The sequence below is a fragment of the Apis dorsata genome, unplaced genomic scaffold, assembly GCF_000469605.1.
Source record: "Apis dorsata unplaced genomic scaffold, Apis dorsata 1.3 scaffold_28, whole genome shotgun sequence".
In the NCBI taxonomy this organism is placed as follows: domain Eukaryota; kingdom Metazoa; phylum Arthropoda; class Insecta; order Hymenoptera; family Apidae; genus Apis; species Apis dorsata.
This window is the reverse complement of record NW_006263330.1, coordinates 297,854-317,718: the sequence shown is the minus strand read 5'-3', so window position 1 is coordinate 317,718 and position 19,865 is coordinate 297,854. Positions and strand designations below refer to the sequence as shown.

The 19,865-nt window shown below is 24.1% G+C and overlaps 5 protein-coding genes across 7 annotated transcripts in view; 1 reads left to right on the top strand and 4 right to left on the bottom strand.

The window, feature by feature from the left end:
- Nucleotides 1–166: 166 nt before the first annotated feature.
- LOC102680030 (ARF GTPase-activating protein GIT2) lies at nucleotides 167–5,035 on the bottom strand. 2 transcript variants are annotated; one of them, XM_006608022.2, is made up of 13 exons: nucleotides 4,752–5,035; nucleotides 4,232–4,365; nucleotides 4,050–4,162; nucleotides 3,756–3,942; nucleotides 3,529–3,659; nucleotides 3,256–3,445; nucleotides 3,087–3,159; nucleotides 2,388–2,585; nucleotides 2,149–2,324; nucleotides 1,556–1,726; nucleotides 1,308–1,487; nucleotides 987–1,217; nucleotides 167–920 (listed from the first exon to the last, which is right to left on the bottom strand). In XM_006608022.2, exons 1-13 carry the CDS (start codon nucleotides 4,807–4,809, stop codon nucleotides 723–725), a joined length of 2,040 nt encoding a protein of 679 aa, XP_006608085.1. In that variant the 5' UTR covers nucleotides 4,810–5,035; the 3' UTR covers nucleotides 167–722. The 2 variants fall into 2 exon arrangements, with proteins under 2 accessions (XP_006608085.1, XP_006608086.1); XM_006608023.2 differs by having other exon boundaries at nucleotides 2,149–2,315.
- A 504-nt stretch (nucleotides 5,036–5,539) lies between these two features.
- Nucleotides 5,540–7,701, bottom strand: LOC102679892 (uncharacterized protein PFB0145c-like). The gene is made up of 5 exons (XM_006608021.2): nucleotides 7,547–7,701; nucleotides 7,407–7,485; nucleotides 7,242–7,322; nucleotides 7,081–7,158; nucleotides 5,540–7,007 (listed from the first exon to the last, which is right to left on the bottom strand). The coding sequence occupies exons 1-5, from the start codon at nucleotides 7,568–7,570 to the stop codon at nucleotides 5,632–5,634; spliced, it is 1,638 nt and encodes a 545-aa protein (XP_006608084.1). The 5' UTR covers nucleotides 7,571–7,701; the 3' UTR covers nucleotides 5,540–5,631.
- A 228-nt stretch (nucleotides 7,702–7,929) lies between these two features.
- LOC102679767 (zinc finger protein 16) lies at nucleotides 7,930–13,129 on the top strand. 2 transcript variants are annotated; one of them, XM_006608020.2, is made up of 7 exons: nucleotides 7,930–8,230; nucleotides 9,192–9,557; nucleotides 9,637–10,554; nucleotides 10,706–10,828; nucleotides 10,960–11,196; nucleotides 11,265–11,592; nucleotides 11,674–13,129. In XM_006608020.2, the coding sequence occupies exons 2-7, from the start codon at nucleotides 9,229–9,231 to the stop codon at nucleotides 13,012–13,014; spliced, it is 3,276 nt and encodes a 1,091-aa protein (XP_006608083.1). In that variant the 5' UTR covers nucleotides 7,930–8,230; nucleotides 9,192–9,228; the 3' UTR covers nucleotides 13,015–13,129. The 2 variants fall into 2 exon arrangements, with proteins under 2 accessions (XP_006608083.1, XP_031366571.1); XM_031510711.1 differs by lacking the exon at nucleotides 7,930–8,230 and adding an exon at nucleotides 8,313–8,466.
- A 2,656-nt stretch (nucleotides 13,130–15,785) lies between these two features.
- Nucleotides 15,786–18,409, bottom strand: LOC102679643 (solute carrier family 35 member G1-like). Its single transcript, XM_006608019.2, has 3 exons — nucleotides 17,675–18,409; nucleotides 17,376–17,591; nucleotides 15,786–17,298 (listed from the first exon to the last, which is right to left on the bottom strand). Exons 1-3 carry the CDS (start codon nucleotides 17,984–17,986, stop codon nucleotides 16,816–16,818), a joined length of 1,011 nt encoding a protein of 336 aa, XP_006608082.1. The 5' UTR covers nucleotides 17,987–18,409; the 3' UTR covers nucleotides 15,786–16,815.
- A 142-nt stretch (nucleotides 18,410–18,551) lies between these two features.
- The window catches only part of LOC102679309 (ester hydrolase C11orf54 homolog), a 1,693-nt gene continuing 379 nt past the window's right edge, over nucleotides 18,552–19,865 (bottom strand). Inside the window, exons 3-7 of the mRNA XM_006608017.2 lie at nucleotides 19,797–19,865; nucleotides 19,536–19,714; nucleotides 19,209–19,470; nucleotides 18,961–19,127; nucleotides 18,552–18,800 (exon numbers count right to left, since the gene is read on the bottom strand). The exon at nucleotides 19,797–19,865 is cut by the window's right edge and continues 3 nt beyond it. Of these exons, the coding sequence (XP_006608080.1) occupies nucleotides 18,627–18,800; nucleotides 18,961–19,127; nucleotides 19,209–19,470; nucleotides 19,536–19,714; nucleotides 19,797–19,865 (851 nt within the window). The 3' untranslated portion in view covers nucleotides 18,552–18,626. The remainder of the gene's footprint in view (nucleotides 18,801–18,960; nucleotides 19,128–19,208; nucleotides 19,471–19,535; nucleotides 19,715–19,796) is intronic.

Genomic DNA, 19,865 nt, shown 5'->3' with positions numbered 1-19,865 from the left:
GAGAGAGAGAGAGAGAGAGAGAGAGAGATTATAGTAATATTTAATTCACAAAATGAGTTTCCTATAAATTATCATTATGTATGAATAAATTATTAATAATTTATTAATAAAATATTTTTATTAATTGATTTTTGAACTACTTATCCTGTAAATAATCATATGTTTATAAGGTAAAATAAATTTTATTATTGACACTAAAAATGCAAAAAATTTATCAAATTTTAACAAATATTTTGTAAAAGATATTTTTTTATATTGCACTTTATACATATATTTTATAGTTATATAAACAGAATTAATTTTTTCATATTTATAATTTCTTTTTACATGCCAGCTTATATGAACAAAAAATACATTTATAAAATCAAATATACAAACTTAAATTGTATAGTAATAAAATTCATTGGTTTGTGGCTATTCAGTCTTTATAATATATTAAAAATTACATTAATATTATATGAATCATGAAATATGTCTGTTTTATATTTTTTTTAATAAACTATAAGATTATTCATGCGTTAAAATTTCCTCATTATTTACATTATAATAAAAATAAGAATATTAAACAACAAATTATTATTATGGAATATAAAATGAAAATACTTATTAAATATTTTAATTTGTGATGATTTTGAGTATTATGATGTTAAGTATCTATACAACTTATATATACATCAAATATGGAAAAATTATTTAAACTATAATACTTTGCCTTTGATTTGTTATGTTTGAAATTGGGTAACAAGTAGCTTTGTTGCTTTGGCAATATCATAAACACATGAACGTACTTGTTGGAGGCATCTATCCATATGTTCTGTATCACTAGTACATCTTTGAAGACCAGAACATTCTGCTTGAAGTCTACCTGTATTACCATTTAATTGTCTTAGAGCAGATCTGACGTTTTCCTCAATAGGATTCTATAATATAATTTAAATATTTTTATAAACTTTTATTTATATTTAAACAAAAAATGCATATCTTACTTGAGGAAATATAGCTGTAAGTTCAGCAACAGCAACACGAATTCTTTCTGCACAAGGTACAAAAGCTTCTCGTTGTTTTGGATCTTGCATAGCCATCCATAATTCCCGAATTCTTTTTGTAACTTGTTCAGTTCTTCTAGTAACTTCTTCGCTAGAAGGAAGATTAGGAGCTCCATAGTCCCATAGACTTTGTGTATTGCCACGAGACATTGTCTCTGAATCGCGTTTTGACTATATTTTATATTTATAAATAAAAATATTAAAAAAATCTTATAAAATAAAATTTATAATTATAAATCAAAGATTTTATTATGTTAATACCTGGCAAATAGATGTTGACCATGAATTTGGTTTTCGTAAACCTTCTCTTGTTTCATACATAGATGCAGGTCGTTGGTTAGTTCGACTAAGAGATGTTTTTATATCAAGTACTGGTTCTAATTCTGGTTCTTGTTCTCCAGTAACATGACCATTAATAACCGCATCAGTAGATCCTTTTAACTGTATTTTTTATATGTTTTAGATTTCAATTTATAATATATTATAGTGATATTAAATATTTATCTTACATGAATCATTTGTTTTAGTTCATTATTTTCATGTGTCAGTTGTTCTATAGTATTTTGTAATGTAGAAATTTGTTCACGGAGGTCCCTGACAGTAGATTCAGAGAGAGTTAATTGTTTTTTCAAAACTTCTACAACAGATGGAAGCCCCTTGGCTAATGGAGCAAAGGCTTCCTGCAATATCATTTTAATGATGAAATTTTATTTTTGTAAAAAAAAAAATAAAAAATCATTAATCACTCTATTTGGTTGTTATAAAATAAAACATGTGATCAATATTTATGTTATAAATTTTAATGAATTATATTATATTATATTATATATATTATATTATAAAAGGTACATAAGCACCTCTTTGGCTGCACATGCACTAACAGACCTGTGCACTTGCCTAATAACACTGTCTATAGAAGAGCCATGTACTTAGCTGATTTCTTATGCTTTTTTTCATTATTAGAACTGGTATCTTTAATATGTTACCATTTTATCTATTTCTTAAATATAATAAATTGTCCTTTTTTTTTTTATATTTCATGTCATAATTTCTGTATTTATATCATCTTCTTTAATTTATTTTTAAGCAGTTTAATACCTACTTCATTATCCATTTTAAATTGTGTTGAATATTCAGGCATTGTATTGTCAGCCGATGTCAATGCATAATCATCATCAGAAGCTACACTATCATACAAAGGTTCATCATCAGACATTTGTGATCCATATTTTCCATGTTGCTCTTTACGAAGTATAGAAATAGCTGGATCTATAAATACTATATATATTGGCATAATGATAAATTATAAAAAATATATAATCTGAATAATTTTATATAAACCTTGTAAGGGTGCATTATTTGCAAGCATATGTCTTCTGCGAGCTTCAATAAGAATATCTATAATAAGTGTAGCAAATTCCTTTGGTGTAAATCTTGCTAATTTTTGTCTACCTTGGTTTCTTGTGGATGATAATTGTGGATTAACTGGTAGAAAAGGTACAGTACATATTTCTGGTAAAGATGCAGTTCCAAACCAAACTATTTAAAAAATATAAAATAAAAATAATTAATATTTCTATTCATCAAATGAGTAAAATATAATATTCACAATAGTTTATTATTTAAAAATCACAATAGTTTATTATTTAAAAATCATATATTTAAATTAATCATAATGTAATTTAAAGTTAAAAACTATTGAAAAATCGAAATTTTTAAATTCAACTTACCTTTCCTTTAAAATGATGCAATAAAAAAAGCATGCATATTAATAACATTATAGATAAACTAGAAATTAATATAATATAATATATATATATGTTTTATATATGTATATAATATAAATATTAATATAACATATAACATATTAATATTTATAAAAAATTATTTAATAGTATACATTACAGAAAAATATATACTCAATTAAAAAAGTATGAATATTACAAAATTATTTTTATATTAATCTATTCATTTCTTAAAATCACTATTTATATAAAGCAATTATATTTATATTTATATTTATATATTATTTATTCTTACTTTCTTCATTTTCTCTTCGATCTACTTCATCATAAACATCCATTGCCAATTCTTCCAATAAATGATTTGATAACTAAAGAAAAAAAGATTTATATATTTATAGTTCATATTTATATAAAATTTTTACTTATATATATGAATATATTTATATATATATATATATATATACCATTTGTAATTTATTTTTTCCTTCTAAGCACAAATCACTTTGTTCCAATAATAATGTACATTCAGGAATAATAATATGTTCGTCCACTTTATGATTTGGTTTACGTAAACATATAAAATATGTCAGTCTATCTGTTACTTCATACATACATTCAATTAAACGGTCAGATAAATCTATATGTCCTGCCATTCTAAACAAAAGTTTAGCTGTCATATCTAAATAATGTTTTTTTTTATTGTATCAATAAAATAAATTTTCTCTCTTGTTACATACTTAGCAATTTCAGCAGGTGTTTGTCCATTTGAATCAACCATATTAGGATTACCACCATTAGCTATTAAAAGTTCTAATTGTAAAGCTTGACCTGCTCTAGCAGCTACATGTAAAGGTGTTGTACCTTTTTCCTATAATATTATTATATATTTCATCAAATATTTTTATATTTATAATATATTTTATTATATAATTAAATTATATAATAATTTTTTTTTCAGAATTACCTTATAAAAATAACTTGGATTAGCACCTTGTGCAAGTAATCTTAAAGAAGTTTCTAAATTACTTGTACGAACACTACTGTGCAACTGCCTACTTAATTCTTCTTCACTACAACATTCTTCCTTACTTGGATGTAATATGAATGCTAAATGTTGATGTTTTGCTTTAATAAAATCAGCTTTTATTGGACTATAAAAATAATTAAATTAAATTTAAAATAATTAAATTAAAAATTTAATTATTAAAAATTATATATTATTTTATAATATTATTTTACAAAAATGATTTATACTAACTGTAATGGATCTTTAGCTTGTGGCTTTCTCCTATTAATTTTTGAATTACTAGGATCTAAAAGGGAATGTTCCCAAATACTGTTTGCTCCATTATCATTTAATGTATGCACCATCTATAAGATATTATTTATTATTTTTTAAATTATAAATTTTACATAATTTTAATAGTAACTTTTACTAACATTAAGTAAATTTGTATGCCAAATGCTCTTATGAAGAGATTTTATTTGAGATATATGACGACCAAGGCTACGATGTATACCACAACAATCATCACATAATAAAATTGCTCTATTTAATGAAGCCCATCCTGGTTCTAAAAATAATTTATATAAAAATATTTATTTTTATATAAATTTCCAAATAAATTATTATTAACAAATTAACTATTAATTAATAATAAAATATAATAAAATAACAAATTAATAATTTTTTTCTAAATATTATAAAAAATACAATAATTGTATAAAAATTATGATTAAAATATAATTTTTTTCTAATTTATATAATATATATATACATATATATCACTAATATAAATAAGTAAATAACATTAACCTTCATTAAGTAATTTAGTTAGTTTTAATCAATTAAAGAACAATTTTTTATTGACATAAGATTATGAAATATTGGTAAAAGATTAAAAAAATTTAATAAAACTTATGTATTAAATAAATCATTAGAAGAAAAGAATGCATTTACCAAAGGCTCCGCAGTCAGCGCATATATCCGTATTAACTCTATGCTTCGGCCGAGCCATTCTCTTTACATTTATTTCGCTAAAATATGAGAGTTAAATTTGTTATAAGAAGTTTAAGAGACATAACATAATGCACAAATTGTTTTAAAAATAATATAAAGAACTAATTTAGAAATAAGAACCCCTAGTTTAAACGTCATTATACAGTTAATGATTTCACTGTGACAGAAACCATCCCTAGTAAGCTTATGTGAGAGTAGTTGTACCATTGATTGAGTATCCTAAAAGACACGCAATCATACGATTTATTTTTACTTACATTATTTTATTCTAACCTATTTTAATTACATTTTACATTAAAAATATTTTGATAATTTTATTATAAATATGTTTATATATTTATATTTTTGATAAAAAATTAATATTACTATATATATTTTATATAATATTTTATATATTAAAAGAAATAATATTCTCAATTTGTAAAAATTAAATTATAATTAATTAAAAATTCAAAGTTGGTATTTTATTAAGTACAAATAAATATAAATTCATAAAAGTATATATTAATTTTTATTCAATAAAAAAAAAATATATACATATATGTACACATATTAAGCTCAAATTTGAAGCTTAAGAATACACATTATTAATATACATAAATAAAAATATTAAATATATTATGCAATGAAATTGTACAATAATATAATTATATAGGTTCTATAATTAATGATATACTTTGTATATGTATATATAGTATTGTTAATAATATTTTACATTAATATTCATATAGGATTTGTACTCACATTAAAATAAATTATAAATTAATTGGATATTTTTACAATATTTCAATTCATTATAATTATTAAAAAAAATTCATAATTAAGAATCTGGTGATTCAGAGTATAAAGTATGAAGATCTGTAAGCAATTTATTTGATATATATGTTACATTGAGAACAGATTTATCTACATCATCCATCTGACATAAAGATTTAAATTTTTTACCATCTGGAGTTTCTAAGAAATTTATACTTGACTTTAAAGCCATATATTCTCTAAATGATCGTTTTTGTTTATACTTTGTAATTATAGGAGTATTTGATTGAATTGAATAATCGTGAATAGGTTTTGCATGCATAATATTAAGTTGATTTTCTAATTCTAGAAAACTTCTATCTGTTTCAATATCAGATCTTATATTCCAATCTTTATTTTCTTTATTTTCATCATTTTGAATTGAATTATTTTTATTTGAAAACTCTGTAATTTGTGAAATATGTAAAATAGGTGTTCTCAATTGTTCTTCTGCATATTGAATTGATTTACAACAAGTTTTTAATTCAATTTCTTTATTTGTCACAGTATTTTTTTCTTTTAATTCAATGTTGGAAAGTGTAATCTCTTTATCATTTGTACATAATAATCTTGTGACAAATGCTAATGTTGATTTTAATTTATTCACATTTTCTTCTGTTTCTTCTAATGTTGATTTTAATTTAATCATATTTTTTTCTGTTTTTTTTAATAAATCTTTTAATTCACACTCTAAATGAATAATTTTGTCTTTATTTATACAGATTATTTCAGATGATTCATATTCCACATTCATATTAGTTTCAGAAGCCAATAGTTTTGTATCCTGAATATAATTACACAAATTTTGAATACAATCTTTTTTTAAAGGAGATTTTATGGATATATTATATTTTGAAACATTTTTATTTGGACTCATAGAATTTTTTTTGGATTCATTATTATTTGTTATTATTTGTTGAGAAGACTCATAATTAGAAAAAATTGGAGATTTTGGAGTAACAAGTAATGCTTCATGTTGTTGGGCATTTATATCATTAACTTTTGATTTTGAATAATCAGAAAATTGAATATTTTTCTCTTCATTTTCTTGTCCATTGTTAATAAAATTAATATTGATGTTCGAGGAATCACTTATGATTTTATTTTTAACTGCAAGATCATCATTTACTTCATTTGTTTTTTTTAATGTTTTAATTTTTTTTGAATTTTTATTTATTTTCTCAGAATAGTTTTGTATGAATTTGTCTTTTATAGTATTTGGTGGAATTAATGAACTTTTTCTTACTGGTTTAGAAATATTTTTATGAAACTGTTCATTAATTACAATTTTATTTAATTGATTTTTATTTTCATTGTTGTCTTTTGTATTTGTAGAAATTGCACTAAAATTAAGAATTCTACGTGCACTTTTCTTAGAAGACTGGGTACAAGTATTTGTTTCTATATATAATAACAATAAAATTATATATTAATCTATTGAAAAATATTTAAATAAATATAACTTTATACTAACCACTTTGTTCTTTATTTATTCCTGAATATTTTTTATTTGATAATGTTCCCAATCTTTCAGGTTGTGCTCTTTTACGTACTAAAATATATATTCATTTTTATGAATATTTATATCATTTACATAAAAAAAATTAAAAATTACTAATAAATATATATATTTACCACTGTCTTTCTGAATAGTTTTTAAATTTTCAGATTGTCCAAGTAATTGTGCAATTTTAATTGGTTGAGGCCTTTTATAATCTATGAAATAAAAAAAACATTTAATTATTATTGATTATAATTAACAAAAAAAGAGAAATTAAATAAAAAATTTATTGAAATTACCTGTTTTATTTGTCAATAATTTTGAACATGTTGAATATTCTGTCATTCTAATTAACTGTTGTTTATCTTTAGATTTACCCTAAAAAAGTAGAAATATGAAGATATTTATAGATGAATTACATAAAAATTTTTATACTCACAGTTGAATTAGATTTAACAAACATTATTTTTATTTTTTAATTAAATGACATAATTTCCACAATATTTCACATCATAAATTTCTATTTTAAATTATTTTTTATTTTATTAATCACTATATTGTACGATAATAATAAAATATTTTTTAATAATTAAATTATAAATATAAATAACATTTAAAGATAATATATAAAGAAATTCAAATTTCTTCTAATTTAACGGATTATAATCATAAAATATAACGATGAATAGATCTGTAAACGACAAACTAGATTTCAGTTATATAAAATGGTGCATTTACATTGCATAAATATATGATATACCAATGAAAAGAGTGAACTTACATTCCATATACCGCGCGTTTAGTTTGTGATTCTAAATGTACAAGTTACAAATATGAGTTAAACATTAGTAATGATAATTTCGGTGGACATTTATATATATATAATATTTATTGCGTGATTTATTATCTATTACGAACAAGTGCTATACAAAATGTAAAAAGTTTTGCGCAGATTTCTTATCTATAGTTAGCTATTCCCCAAAGTCACATCTATCGGCCATTTTGTTAAATTTATTTCTAAACGTATCCCCTCCAAATTGAAAACAACCGAAGGTTGACGCTGTTCTCGATCTCGATAAAGTATTTTTGGTTAGGTTAATAGCTGTATAGAGGATATTTAACAGTAAGTAAATTATTATGATTGCGTCTATTTCTATTAATATTGAATTGAGATAAAAAATTTCTATGCGTTCATGAAGAAGTACCACTTTAATACAGTTCGTAATGTGTAATTGGATGGAAGGAGGCTTGGAATAAAGAGAGGCTATGGCTACTGCTTTGATCATATGTAAAATACTGTTACCCGATCGGCCACTCTTTGTTTTTCATTACTGGTTTATTTGGCACTTCTTTCAGTTGGTTCGTTCGTGCAAAACAATTTTCTATTTCGAAATACTTCTTATAACCTCTAAAGTCATAACCTATATAATATAACCTTAGATGTCAACATATTAAATATTCGTTGTTTAAAAAATTTAGTGGAAATGTTCTTAGAAAGTTTTAAAGTCATAATTGACAAACAATTTTAAATTTCTGTAATGTGTGTCATCTAAGTTAGTTTTATATGCAATTTTCTTCAATATTTCATCTTATGTTATCAATATTATATTTTATTAAATAGGCCCAATTTATTATTATTAAAAAATTTATAGAAACAAATTTTTTATTACAAATTTATATGTATATATAATTAATAAGTAAAACTAATTATTTTCTTATTATAATAATATATACAATTTTTTAATTCATATTATTTTGATTTTATTTGAAAATTAAATAAATAATTATATACAGAAAAATTTTATTTTTTAGATTAAAATTATATCTAATTAATAATTTGAAATTTAATTTTATAAATGTAATTGAATTAATTATATTAATTTTGATTAACTTTGCATAATGAATTTTTTATATTTATGTGTATATATATTAACTTAATATCCTTTTTTTCTTTATATAATTATGCTATTATAAATATGTATTTAATAATATTTATCTAAAAATAAATGAAAATTAAAGTAAAAAATTGAATAGATAAAATAATTATTATAATAATTAAAATCAAAATAATTCTTATGTTTCAGTGATTTCAGTGATCAAATAATTTTATGTTATAACAAAATGGATGTTGCTGGAGATTTGACATTACAATGGGTGGAGGAGGTGGGAAATGTCATTCACGAAGAAGTAATATATGGTTTAGAGGCACAGCTTGTTGGAGCAGAAGAAGAAGTAATAGGGGCTTGCGAAGAAGTTGCAATAGAGGAAACAGTAGAATCAGTTCCCAATGTAACTTCTACAACAGAATCAGAAATACTAATGGTACCACAATCGAACGATATGGAATCTATTTATATAGTTCCACAAGATCAGGGTCATGACTATCTCAATATACAGGTTACAGAGGAAGTAATTGCAGATAATTGGGATAGATCTGGTCCAGAAGATGGGTAAGTTTAAATAAAATATTTTTTTAAATTTTAAATTAAATTTAATAAAATGAATGATTAATACATTTATATTTTGAAGGGTTGAAATACCTGAAACAAAAGTGTCCCATGAAAATCTGCTTGAATATGATGACATGGAAATACCATTGCCAATTGATCAAGATTCTTATACAAATAGTAGACCTTATCCATGTGACTTTTGTAGCAGAAGGTTTAGAAAAAAAGCAAATTTAATGAATCATATGGTAGCACATCAGACAGATCGTCCTCATGGTTGTAATTTATGTGGAGCACGTTATGCAAGAAAATGTGATCTTATGAATCATTTAAAGATTCACGCATATGCACCATCTAGAGATGGTTTAGAGGATGATTTAAATGATGATGATTCATTAATACCAGAGGAAGAAGAAACTACTAAAGGTAGACGTAAAAAAGTTCAATCAAGTGTACCTAGAAAACGTAAAAATAATTCTGCTATTTCTAAACGCAATATGGAAGATAGTAAGATGGAAATGGGCAAATATGTCAATAAATCTTATGATTATGTTGACGAGGATATGCGTCTTTTGGAAGAAATGACTAGTAGAAATTCTGCGCGCAGTGGTAATTATGCTTCAAGCTCAAGATGGACTGAACAAATGTCACCTGTATCAACTGAACCTCAAGCACCACGTTGGCCTATAACTGATCCAACAAAACCATATGTGTGTCAATATTGTGGTGTTGGTTTTGCAAGAGAAAAAGCACTTGCATCTCATGCACGTATACATGGTGGTGATAGTCCATTTGAATGTACATCATGTGGTGATATGTTTTGGGATGTTAATAGTTTAAGAGAACATGTTCGTGTCAAACATGGTGGTACAGTACAATCTGATACAGAAGAATATGATAATGATGCTACATATACAGGAGATGAAAGATTTGGAGAATTCTATTGCAATACTTGTGGTGTTCCTTTTCACCGTTTGGATTTACTTAAACGTCATCAAAAGTAAGATAATTTTATAATAATAGAAAAAATATATTCATTTACTAAGATTGTTCATAATGATTAAAATTTCATTTTGTTTATTTTCATTCTCCAATGATATTTAGAAAAATTTATAATAATATAATATTAATTTTAATATTGGTTACATTAGGATTCATGTTAAACAAGAAACTGATATGGTGGAAGGTCCAAGTCAACATCATGTTTGCAATGTTTGTGGTGAATGGTTTGAAGAAGCTTTAGCATTATTAGCACATGCTGAACTTCATGCTAGGTATATATGTTATAAAATAAAAAATAATTTAAAATTATTTTATAATTATAAAAATAAAGCTTTATGATAATTATTTTAAAAGTATTAAATATTTCGATAAATATTGATAAAAACATTATTTGATTATTCAGATCACCCAGTCGCCGATGCTTATTGTGCGGTGAAAGATGTCGTGATGATGCTGAAGTTGCTGAACATGTTCGGCAAAATCATGCTGAAGATGCTCCACCAAATACATGCACTCTTTGTGGAAAAACATGTAAAGACAAACGCAGTTTATTAAAGCATTCATGGGTTCATAATGTTGATAAAACTTTTGGATGTACAAAATGTGGTAAACGTTTTCATAGCAAAGCTAGATTACGAAGGTATTTATTACAATTTTTTTTATGTTATTTGTTAATCAGTTTTTTAATTATTGTGTAATTTTATTTAGACACATGGTATCACATCGCAATAAAATGGTAGCTTGTGATGAATGTGGAGAAGAATTTCCTAATGGTAGAGCTCTTGTTAGTCATCGTCATTCACATAATAAAGATTTAGGTGGTCGTTCTTTTCCATGTCGAGAATGTGGTAAAACATTCGGAAGTCGTAGTTCACAACAAATTCATATTCGTATTCACACTGGAGAAAGACCATATGGTTGTAGATTTTGTTGGAAAGCATTTGCTGATGGCGGTACTTTAAGAAAACATGAACGTATTCATACAGGAGAAAAACCATATGGATGTGCAATTTGTCCACGTGCTTTTAATCAAAGAGTAAGATATTTTAATTAAAATATAGTTCAATTGTTCCATTATATTTTAATGCATATTTTTTTTTAATTATTATTATTTTAGGTTGTTCTTAGAGAACATGTTCGAGCTCATCACTCAGGTTCTGATCCAGGACGTGTAGGTAGTCTTACTCCATATTTATGTAAAGTATGTGGTGATACATACGCAACATCAGAAGAAATAGTTGCTCATATTGTGCAACATTGTGATGATAATACTGCATTAAAACGTCAACCGCAAACAGGACCACGAAAATATAAAAGGAGACGTAAATTAAAACCCCATGAAACCAACACAATGTTGCGTATGACTGAGCAATATGATATGATAGAAGGAGCTTCTGATTCAGATGACAATACTAAAAGAAAACTTGGAAGAAAAAATAAACAACATCGGTCGAATGTTGAAGAAGGTTATCAGAACGTTCTTAAGAGCTTTGAGAGTTCTTTACAAAATATAAATTCAATTGTTAGTAATTCGAAATTAAATCCTGGAAAATCCAAACTTTCTAAGAAAAAGCTTAGAAAAGAAGAAAAAAAGAATGAAGCTGAAGCTTCATGTCAACCTGGTAGACCAAAAATGATTCACACCCAAAAAACAAGAGTGCCTGTTGAAATTGGTAGTGATGGAGTAAAAAAAGGACAGAAAACGAAAACAATGGTAACAAGGACTCCTAAAATGATGCCACAAGAACATAAACTAGGTATTTTTCCTGGTGGGGAAAGAAATAGACCAAGAACAAAAAACGTTAGTTATCATATTGAAGGGAAACTTCAACCAACACCTGCAACATTCCCAAAACCAAAGGAAGAACCTCCAACATCTTTAACACCAGCACATCGTCAATCACCATTAACTAATATTAAAATAGAACCTAATTTACAAAAAACGCCGAATAACAATCACAGAAATAATAATGGTAATATTCTTGCTATTAATAATGAAAAAATGGAATCAACACCTAGAAAAAGATCAGGTGTTTTGAAAAAAATTAAAAAACAGAAAGATGAAATTAAACAAGAACCAATGGATATTGATCATGAGGAAATACAAAATAATAATAATACAGAAAATACGGATTCGGCGAGATTAATGGATCATACAGTAGATGGAAGTAACTTAGAAGTTGCATTTGAAGCAAGTGTTACAACCGAAGAAGAAAATATACTTCCCGATGTAGGTGAAGTAAATAATACCGAAGATGTAGGAACTGGGAATGTAAAACTTAGTGTAAAAGTTGAATCGACATCTCAACGAATGTTGGCTGTTCATACCGTTATAGCACCTGTAGATGATATTCCAGAAACTATAGTACCAGATGCTGTAGAATATACATGCGAAATGTGTTCCGCAGTATTTTCCAGTCGAGCAGAATTATTGGTCCATGTTCCAATACACATTTGATTTAATTTGTTTAATGAAATTAAAGGAGGTATGCAAATTTGTTCTATTTTAAAAATATTTGTTTAATTAAGCAATATTTTAACATGGTCAATGAAAGTTTATCTGTTTATTTGAATTGACATTATGTTATTATGCCAAATTGTCCTCTACTCGTTGCTCTATGAAGTGTACCAGATTTTTGTGTTTAACATATATTTTAAAAGTTGATGCTGTCTTTAGTTTATTATATCATTCTAAGGTATATAGAAATTTTCAAACATATTCGTTTTTGTTTATCATTATTATTATATCCTTTTTATACTATTCGTGTTTCTCTTAAACTAAAAAAGTACTATTTGGCTCAAAATTCATATTGAATCATGATACAATGAGTAATGTTACAAATATTTTATATGTTTACAATTTATGAAGTCAGTTACTTTGGTCAAAGAATTGAAATCTTAGACCATTTTTTTGCCATCCACAATTTTATACTAAAATTTAACAAAAAATGAAATAATGGCACGTTGTGTACATAAAATACTAAGATATTCTAAATATTAATGCGAGTGTGTTTTATAATATTACTCGTTTATATAAATTAAATTTACTCTGTACGTTTGCTTTTAGCTTCTAAGTAATTAGATATATGATAGCCAATGCATTGAAGTACTATGATAAACAATTTGTATTATTAACCCAGATTGTTTTTCCTATATTTTTTACTTATAACAATATTTACAAAAATCAACAATACATTTAAAAAATATTGATCAATTTATAATTAAAAAAAAAAAATTAAACTTTTAAATTTGCCTTAAATCAAATAATTGTAAAGTAGTAATAATACACATTGCATATGTTGCATAGGAAACATTTATAAAAATTAATTTCGTATTTTGGAGCATTTTGTGATACAAGGAACACGAATGCATTGTTATTGTTACAATAGTATTCATAATATAATAAAATATGCTTATTATTATAGTATACTTTGTTTGCACTAACATATCTCAATAGTTTTTATAAAATTTGGTATTATATTTGATTGTATGAAATATGTGTAGAATTTTATGAGAAATGAAGCATTAAAACTTAAATTATGAATTTCAAAATTATTTTATTTTAAGCATTATTATGCACAATCAGATCTGATTTTAATTTTAAAAAAATGATCTTCAAAGCATATCTTTGTTTATTTGTATTACATGTTGAAAATACATGTTTCATTGGATGTAATATATCCATCATTGTATATTACTTATAACTGATGAGTGCTATTGTAGTATTACATCAAAGAATATTATGAAGTAAAGAGCAGAATTATATTTTATTTTAGATAATATAAATTCATGTATTACATAGGCTCATAAAAGTTTAATGTTACAGAGTAAAAATTTGAGTATTAAATATACTGTATATACTTTCATACAAATATTTTAGATATATTGACAAGTTTTTTTTATCTTTGCATCTTTATTTCATAACAATAAATAATTACAAATATTAAACATCATTTCTAATTACTAGTAAAAGATTTCATAATTTTATTTATTTTCAAAAAAAATATTTGAATTAATTTTTAACTTATCATATTTATTTCTTATCTCTTCATTTAAATATTACAAATATAATTTTTATTAATAAGAACATTATAAATTCCATTATAAAAAATTGCATTAAATTAGATTTAAAATTATTTTATATAAAATGTTGATGTTTACTAAATTTCATGTTAAAAATATTCAAGTTTTTTTTATTACTTTGCTGATATTCTATATCTTACAAATTAATATTTAATATTATGTTAAATTATAATAAAAGAATTAATGTTTCAAATTGTTTAAAATTTTCAAAATCATTTAATTGAATATTATTATTAATTTTAAAATTACTTAAAATATAGTTATACTTTCTTGTATAATGTAATGCATTAATTTTATTATAATTTTATTATATTTAATATAAAATATTGTAGTACCTTTATAGTATTTTTCTTACTTTTGAGAAGACGTGTATATATATATTCCAAAGTTAAATTAGTAGTATTTCAATGGCATTATATATGAGGCAATCAATCAAAAACAGTATGTGCTCTATTTTTATAAATAAGAAATATTTTGAATATATATAATGAAGAATATAATGAAAATTCTGATACTATTTGTAACATTTTGCAAGAAATGTGTGTATATATATGTGTGTGTATATATATATATATATATACACACACACACACATATATATATATATATATATATATATATATATATTGTTATTATTTAATATTTTTATGTTTCTCTAGGAATGGCACACAATGCCCATTATTCATTTGTTTCTATATTTTTATAGATAAACATATTTACTTAAATTATACTAAAAAGTTTCATAAAATAAATTAAAAAATATTGGTAATCTAATTTAAAAATAAGAAGAATATTTTTGGAGAAGCATCAAAAAAGATATATTCAAATAATATAAATTAAGTTTGATAATTCTTAGGACAGCATCATATTTTGTATGTTGTATACATACATAATGATTTATTTCTTTAGTAATATACATATATAATGTATTTATGCTACAATGCTAAAGAAATATTTACAATTATACTGATTTAAAATTATTTAAATTAACAGAATACAAATCAGAGTTTGTATAGACTCAAAATTAATATAAGATATTTAGAAACAGAAAAATTTATATATGACCAATGTAAAGTTATAACTTTTGGATAAGGAATATGTAAATATATATTTACATAAGAAACATCAGAAACTAACAAAAATTGGTATATTATGTATAAATGATTTTTATTTCAACATTTACACACATTTACATTCCTCTTTAACAGTAGCTTTAATATTATTTAAGCGTATCTTAAAAAATATGAAAATTTATTTAATTAACGCGTGCATAGAGCAGCTAGTGCAGGTGGCAATAAATGCAAAAATGCAAATTGGACGAAATTTAGGAAAACAAAATGTTTAAAAAGAAGTACAGACAAGAACACGTACACAAATTTTTCGTTTTTTCAACTACAAGAAGATTGATTGCATGTAAGTATCCGTGGCTTCTTTCTAATGATAATTAATCTAAAATAATTAGTGTAGCATATGATACTATGTTGCATGATAACGTTTTAAACAGTTACTAAAGAATTCTTATATGTATTACTTCAGTTATAAACTAAGTAAACTCTAAGAATATGTATAGATTTATAAGCTCTAAATTAGCATTTTCTCGATAGAATTGTTTGTATCTAGCAGGGATAAAATAGCTAAGAAAAAAAGTGTACATACTATTATCTTGGATATGGTATGGTGATTTATTGTTAATCGTAGATATATATTTTTTTTTTAATAAACCGCGTTAACAATTATAAAGGTACAGTTAATTACGTCCGCACAAAGTCACGGATAATTCGAAGTACATATAATAACGATGTGTGTACAATTGTAAATATGTATTCATTTGTATACTTTAAAAATTGTGTCATTTCTATCTCATGATAAATTTTAGAAAAGAATATAGATTATAATTATAAATATATAATCAGTTTGTTGAGTTAACTATTAAATACTTGATACTTTTATTTTTAGTTTGAATGAAAATTTATGTAAGGTATATAAATTCATGCGGTTAAAAAATTATGTAAATGAATGGTAGTTTTCATATAATTCAATATTATATTGTATAAAGTCTTGAAACTTTATATTATGAAAATCATAATAGTAGTATAATAACGTTTTCACCATTCATAAAAATATGTATATTATCTATGTTTATGCAGGTAAATAATTTAAGATACTGTATCTTTAATTAGGGAATAAAATCACAAACATTATAAATTTCTTTCTCAAATCCCATACATATAACAGAGATTATGATTAAAAATGCTCCAATAATACTAGTTGATGTAGGTTGATCTCCAAAAAAATATATTTGTACAATATAAGCCAAAATAATATCTAAAGATCTAGTCACTGATACTTTTCCAGCACCTTCTATTTTTAATGCATTAGTTACTAAAATTTGACCTGATAATCCAGTTAGTGCTATTAACAATATTTTACTCCAAGTAATCCAATCATGTGGAAATTTTGATTTTTGTTCTTGATTATCTGATACAAGAAAGAAAAAAAATACTGCTGTAACAAGTGACCACCAAGATAGATTAAAGATAATTGCTGAGTAATGAATTTCTGAACATTTTCTCATAATAACTATATTAAGAGCTGTAAAAAAAGTTGCTAAAATAGCACATACATATCCCATCACATTGTATGATTCAGCTCTATGTATCTAAAGAAAGAAATATTTTATGTCAAATTGTTGATTTATAGAAATTTTATAAAATATTATTCTTTATATACTTTTACCTGAAATAAAAAAGGTGGTTTAGATACAAAAATAACTCCTGCAAAAAGTGCACACATAACTATTACGCGCAATATTCCACAAGGTTCTTTTAATAAAATGAAAGATAATACAATTACAATCACTGGAGAACTAAATATAATTGTTGTAGCATCTCCTATCGGTAATTTGCGAAAACTATAATATAACAATGATAATGTTGCACCACCTACTATTCCCTGAGAAAAAAGATAAAATACTTTATCAGATTATTTTTGTTTATTAATATATGAAATATAAATCTTATTCATAATTAACATACTTGTAAATGTAAAAGCATTCTTTGTCCTTTGGGTCCAAAAAGATTTTTAGAAACTTTAAATGCTACAACAGCCATAACTATCATTTGTAAAACAGATCTGATAGTCAGCAATACCATAGGATGTACATTTTGTACTGCTTTGACTAAGGCAGAACTAATTGTAAAAAATGTACCTGATAAAAATGCCAAAAATATTCCAAACCATTTAGTACCCTCTTGATACGTTTCAGCATTATTAGCAAATTGTTCTGTGTAATGGTATGCTGGATGTATACTATTATAAGAAGCAGTGGATTCAATGCTGAACTTCATTATTGGGCTACTTTAAAGCTATGATCCGTGATACAATACTGAATGAGACTTTTGCTGTATACTACCGTCTATCACTAATACATCTGCTGTTTGATAGAATTAATATACAGCTTTGCATATCAAACAGTTTACGAGAGATTAATACTGGTAGGAAGATTTGGAAAATGTAACGATTGGATTGAGATTCTGAATGTTAAAGTAAAAAATGTTAATTATAAGATCAAATTTGTTAAAATGACGTTATTCGTTTTAATTTTACTCGAAAGAAACTTTTTAATTAATGTATTTATTAATTAACTTTTTAATTAATAATAATATAACTGGAATAAGTTTATTATTTTAATTTCACATAAGTAATCGGGATTTTTAGATCTTTTGTTAAATGAATTGTATATTAAGTATATTATGATATTTATGCAATTAATAGATTCGTTTATTTACTTCAATTTTTCCTTATAATTATTTTTGAATTAAAGTAATATTATAATTTTGTTATTAAAATTAATATAATTTATTTCTTATTCAATTATAAAAGAAATATATTTATAAGTTTATTGCAATATTATAATTATTTATGCATAACTTTTGTTTGAATATTACAAATATTGAATATTATAAAAATGTACATATAACAATGTAATTAGTCCTTTCCAAATTCTATACCAGTTAGTGGTTTATCTATACGATAAAGTGTAGTACCTAAATTGAAATATCCCAAATATTCTATAGTTTCTGGAGTTGTATCAATATGATAATGGCCACCTTCTCCATGATGAGAAAAACTGTGAAAATGTTGAACACGAAGATCTAAATCCTAAAATTATAAACAATGAAATGGAATAATGTTATGGAACAATACATGTAACAGTATATAATAGGATAGACTAAAGACAATTTCAAATTATTTTTTATCAATACAGTTTAAACGTTTTCCTACAATTATAAAATATCTAATTTCATATGATTTTACTTACACTTTCAGAACTAACAAATGTACCAACAGCTATTAAAGGTGTTGACATGTTATAAAAGTGTAACCAATTATTAAGTTGTGCTTCAGTACGTAATGGAGTTACTGAGAAATCTGGCATAACATGCTGTTTGACTTTTCCATTTTTTATTAAAAATGTTCCTCCTAATCCTATGGTTGAAAAAATGTTATACAAATATTTAATTGTATTTTTTGTTAGATATAATTATTAATCAAAAAAATTCTGCTTACCAACAAGATTATTGTGATAATTTTGAGCAATTGCTTTTTGCATACATGCAATAAAATCATCATTTCCAATACGTTTTTTAACATGAACTTTTAAAACTTTACCAGGTTTTCCTTCAGTGACAAATAAATTGGCTAACAAAGCAAATCTCGTTTCATTGTTAGGCAAATTTTGAAGTTCACAATTTCCATTTGCTTTATTGACAGATGAAATATAAGTTCCATTTTGTACATTAGATAATGAAACAACCATATTCATTATAAGCTATAAAAATTTTCTCTTATATTTTAATTACTAATTGAGATCTATATATAAATTTTGATTATTACCTCACAATTAGAATTTATGTATGGCCATGGACCAGCCCCTGCCCCAATAACAAAAGAATCTTCTTTATAATGTAAATGATTTAAGAGTTGTTGAATATCATATAATTTATTTTTTTGTACAGTAGGAAGAAGAAATGATGGACCACCAATTTCTAACACTGTTGAATTACCACTTAATCCTAAATATTAAAATTCATATATTAATTTAAAATAATACAAAAAAAAAGTTTTATATATAAAAAATTATATAATTTATTTTACCTGGAGCAGAAAGTGCGAATGGTTCTTGTGTTAAATCAGGGCAATCAACAATTTCTACTTCAACATTTG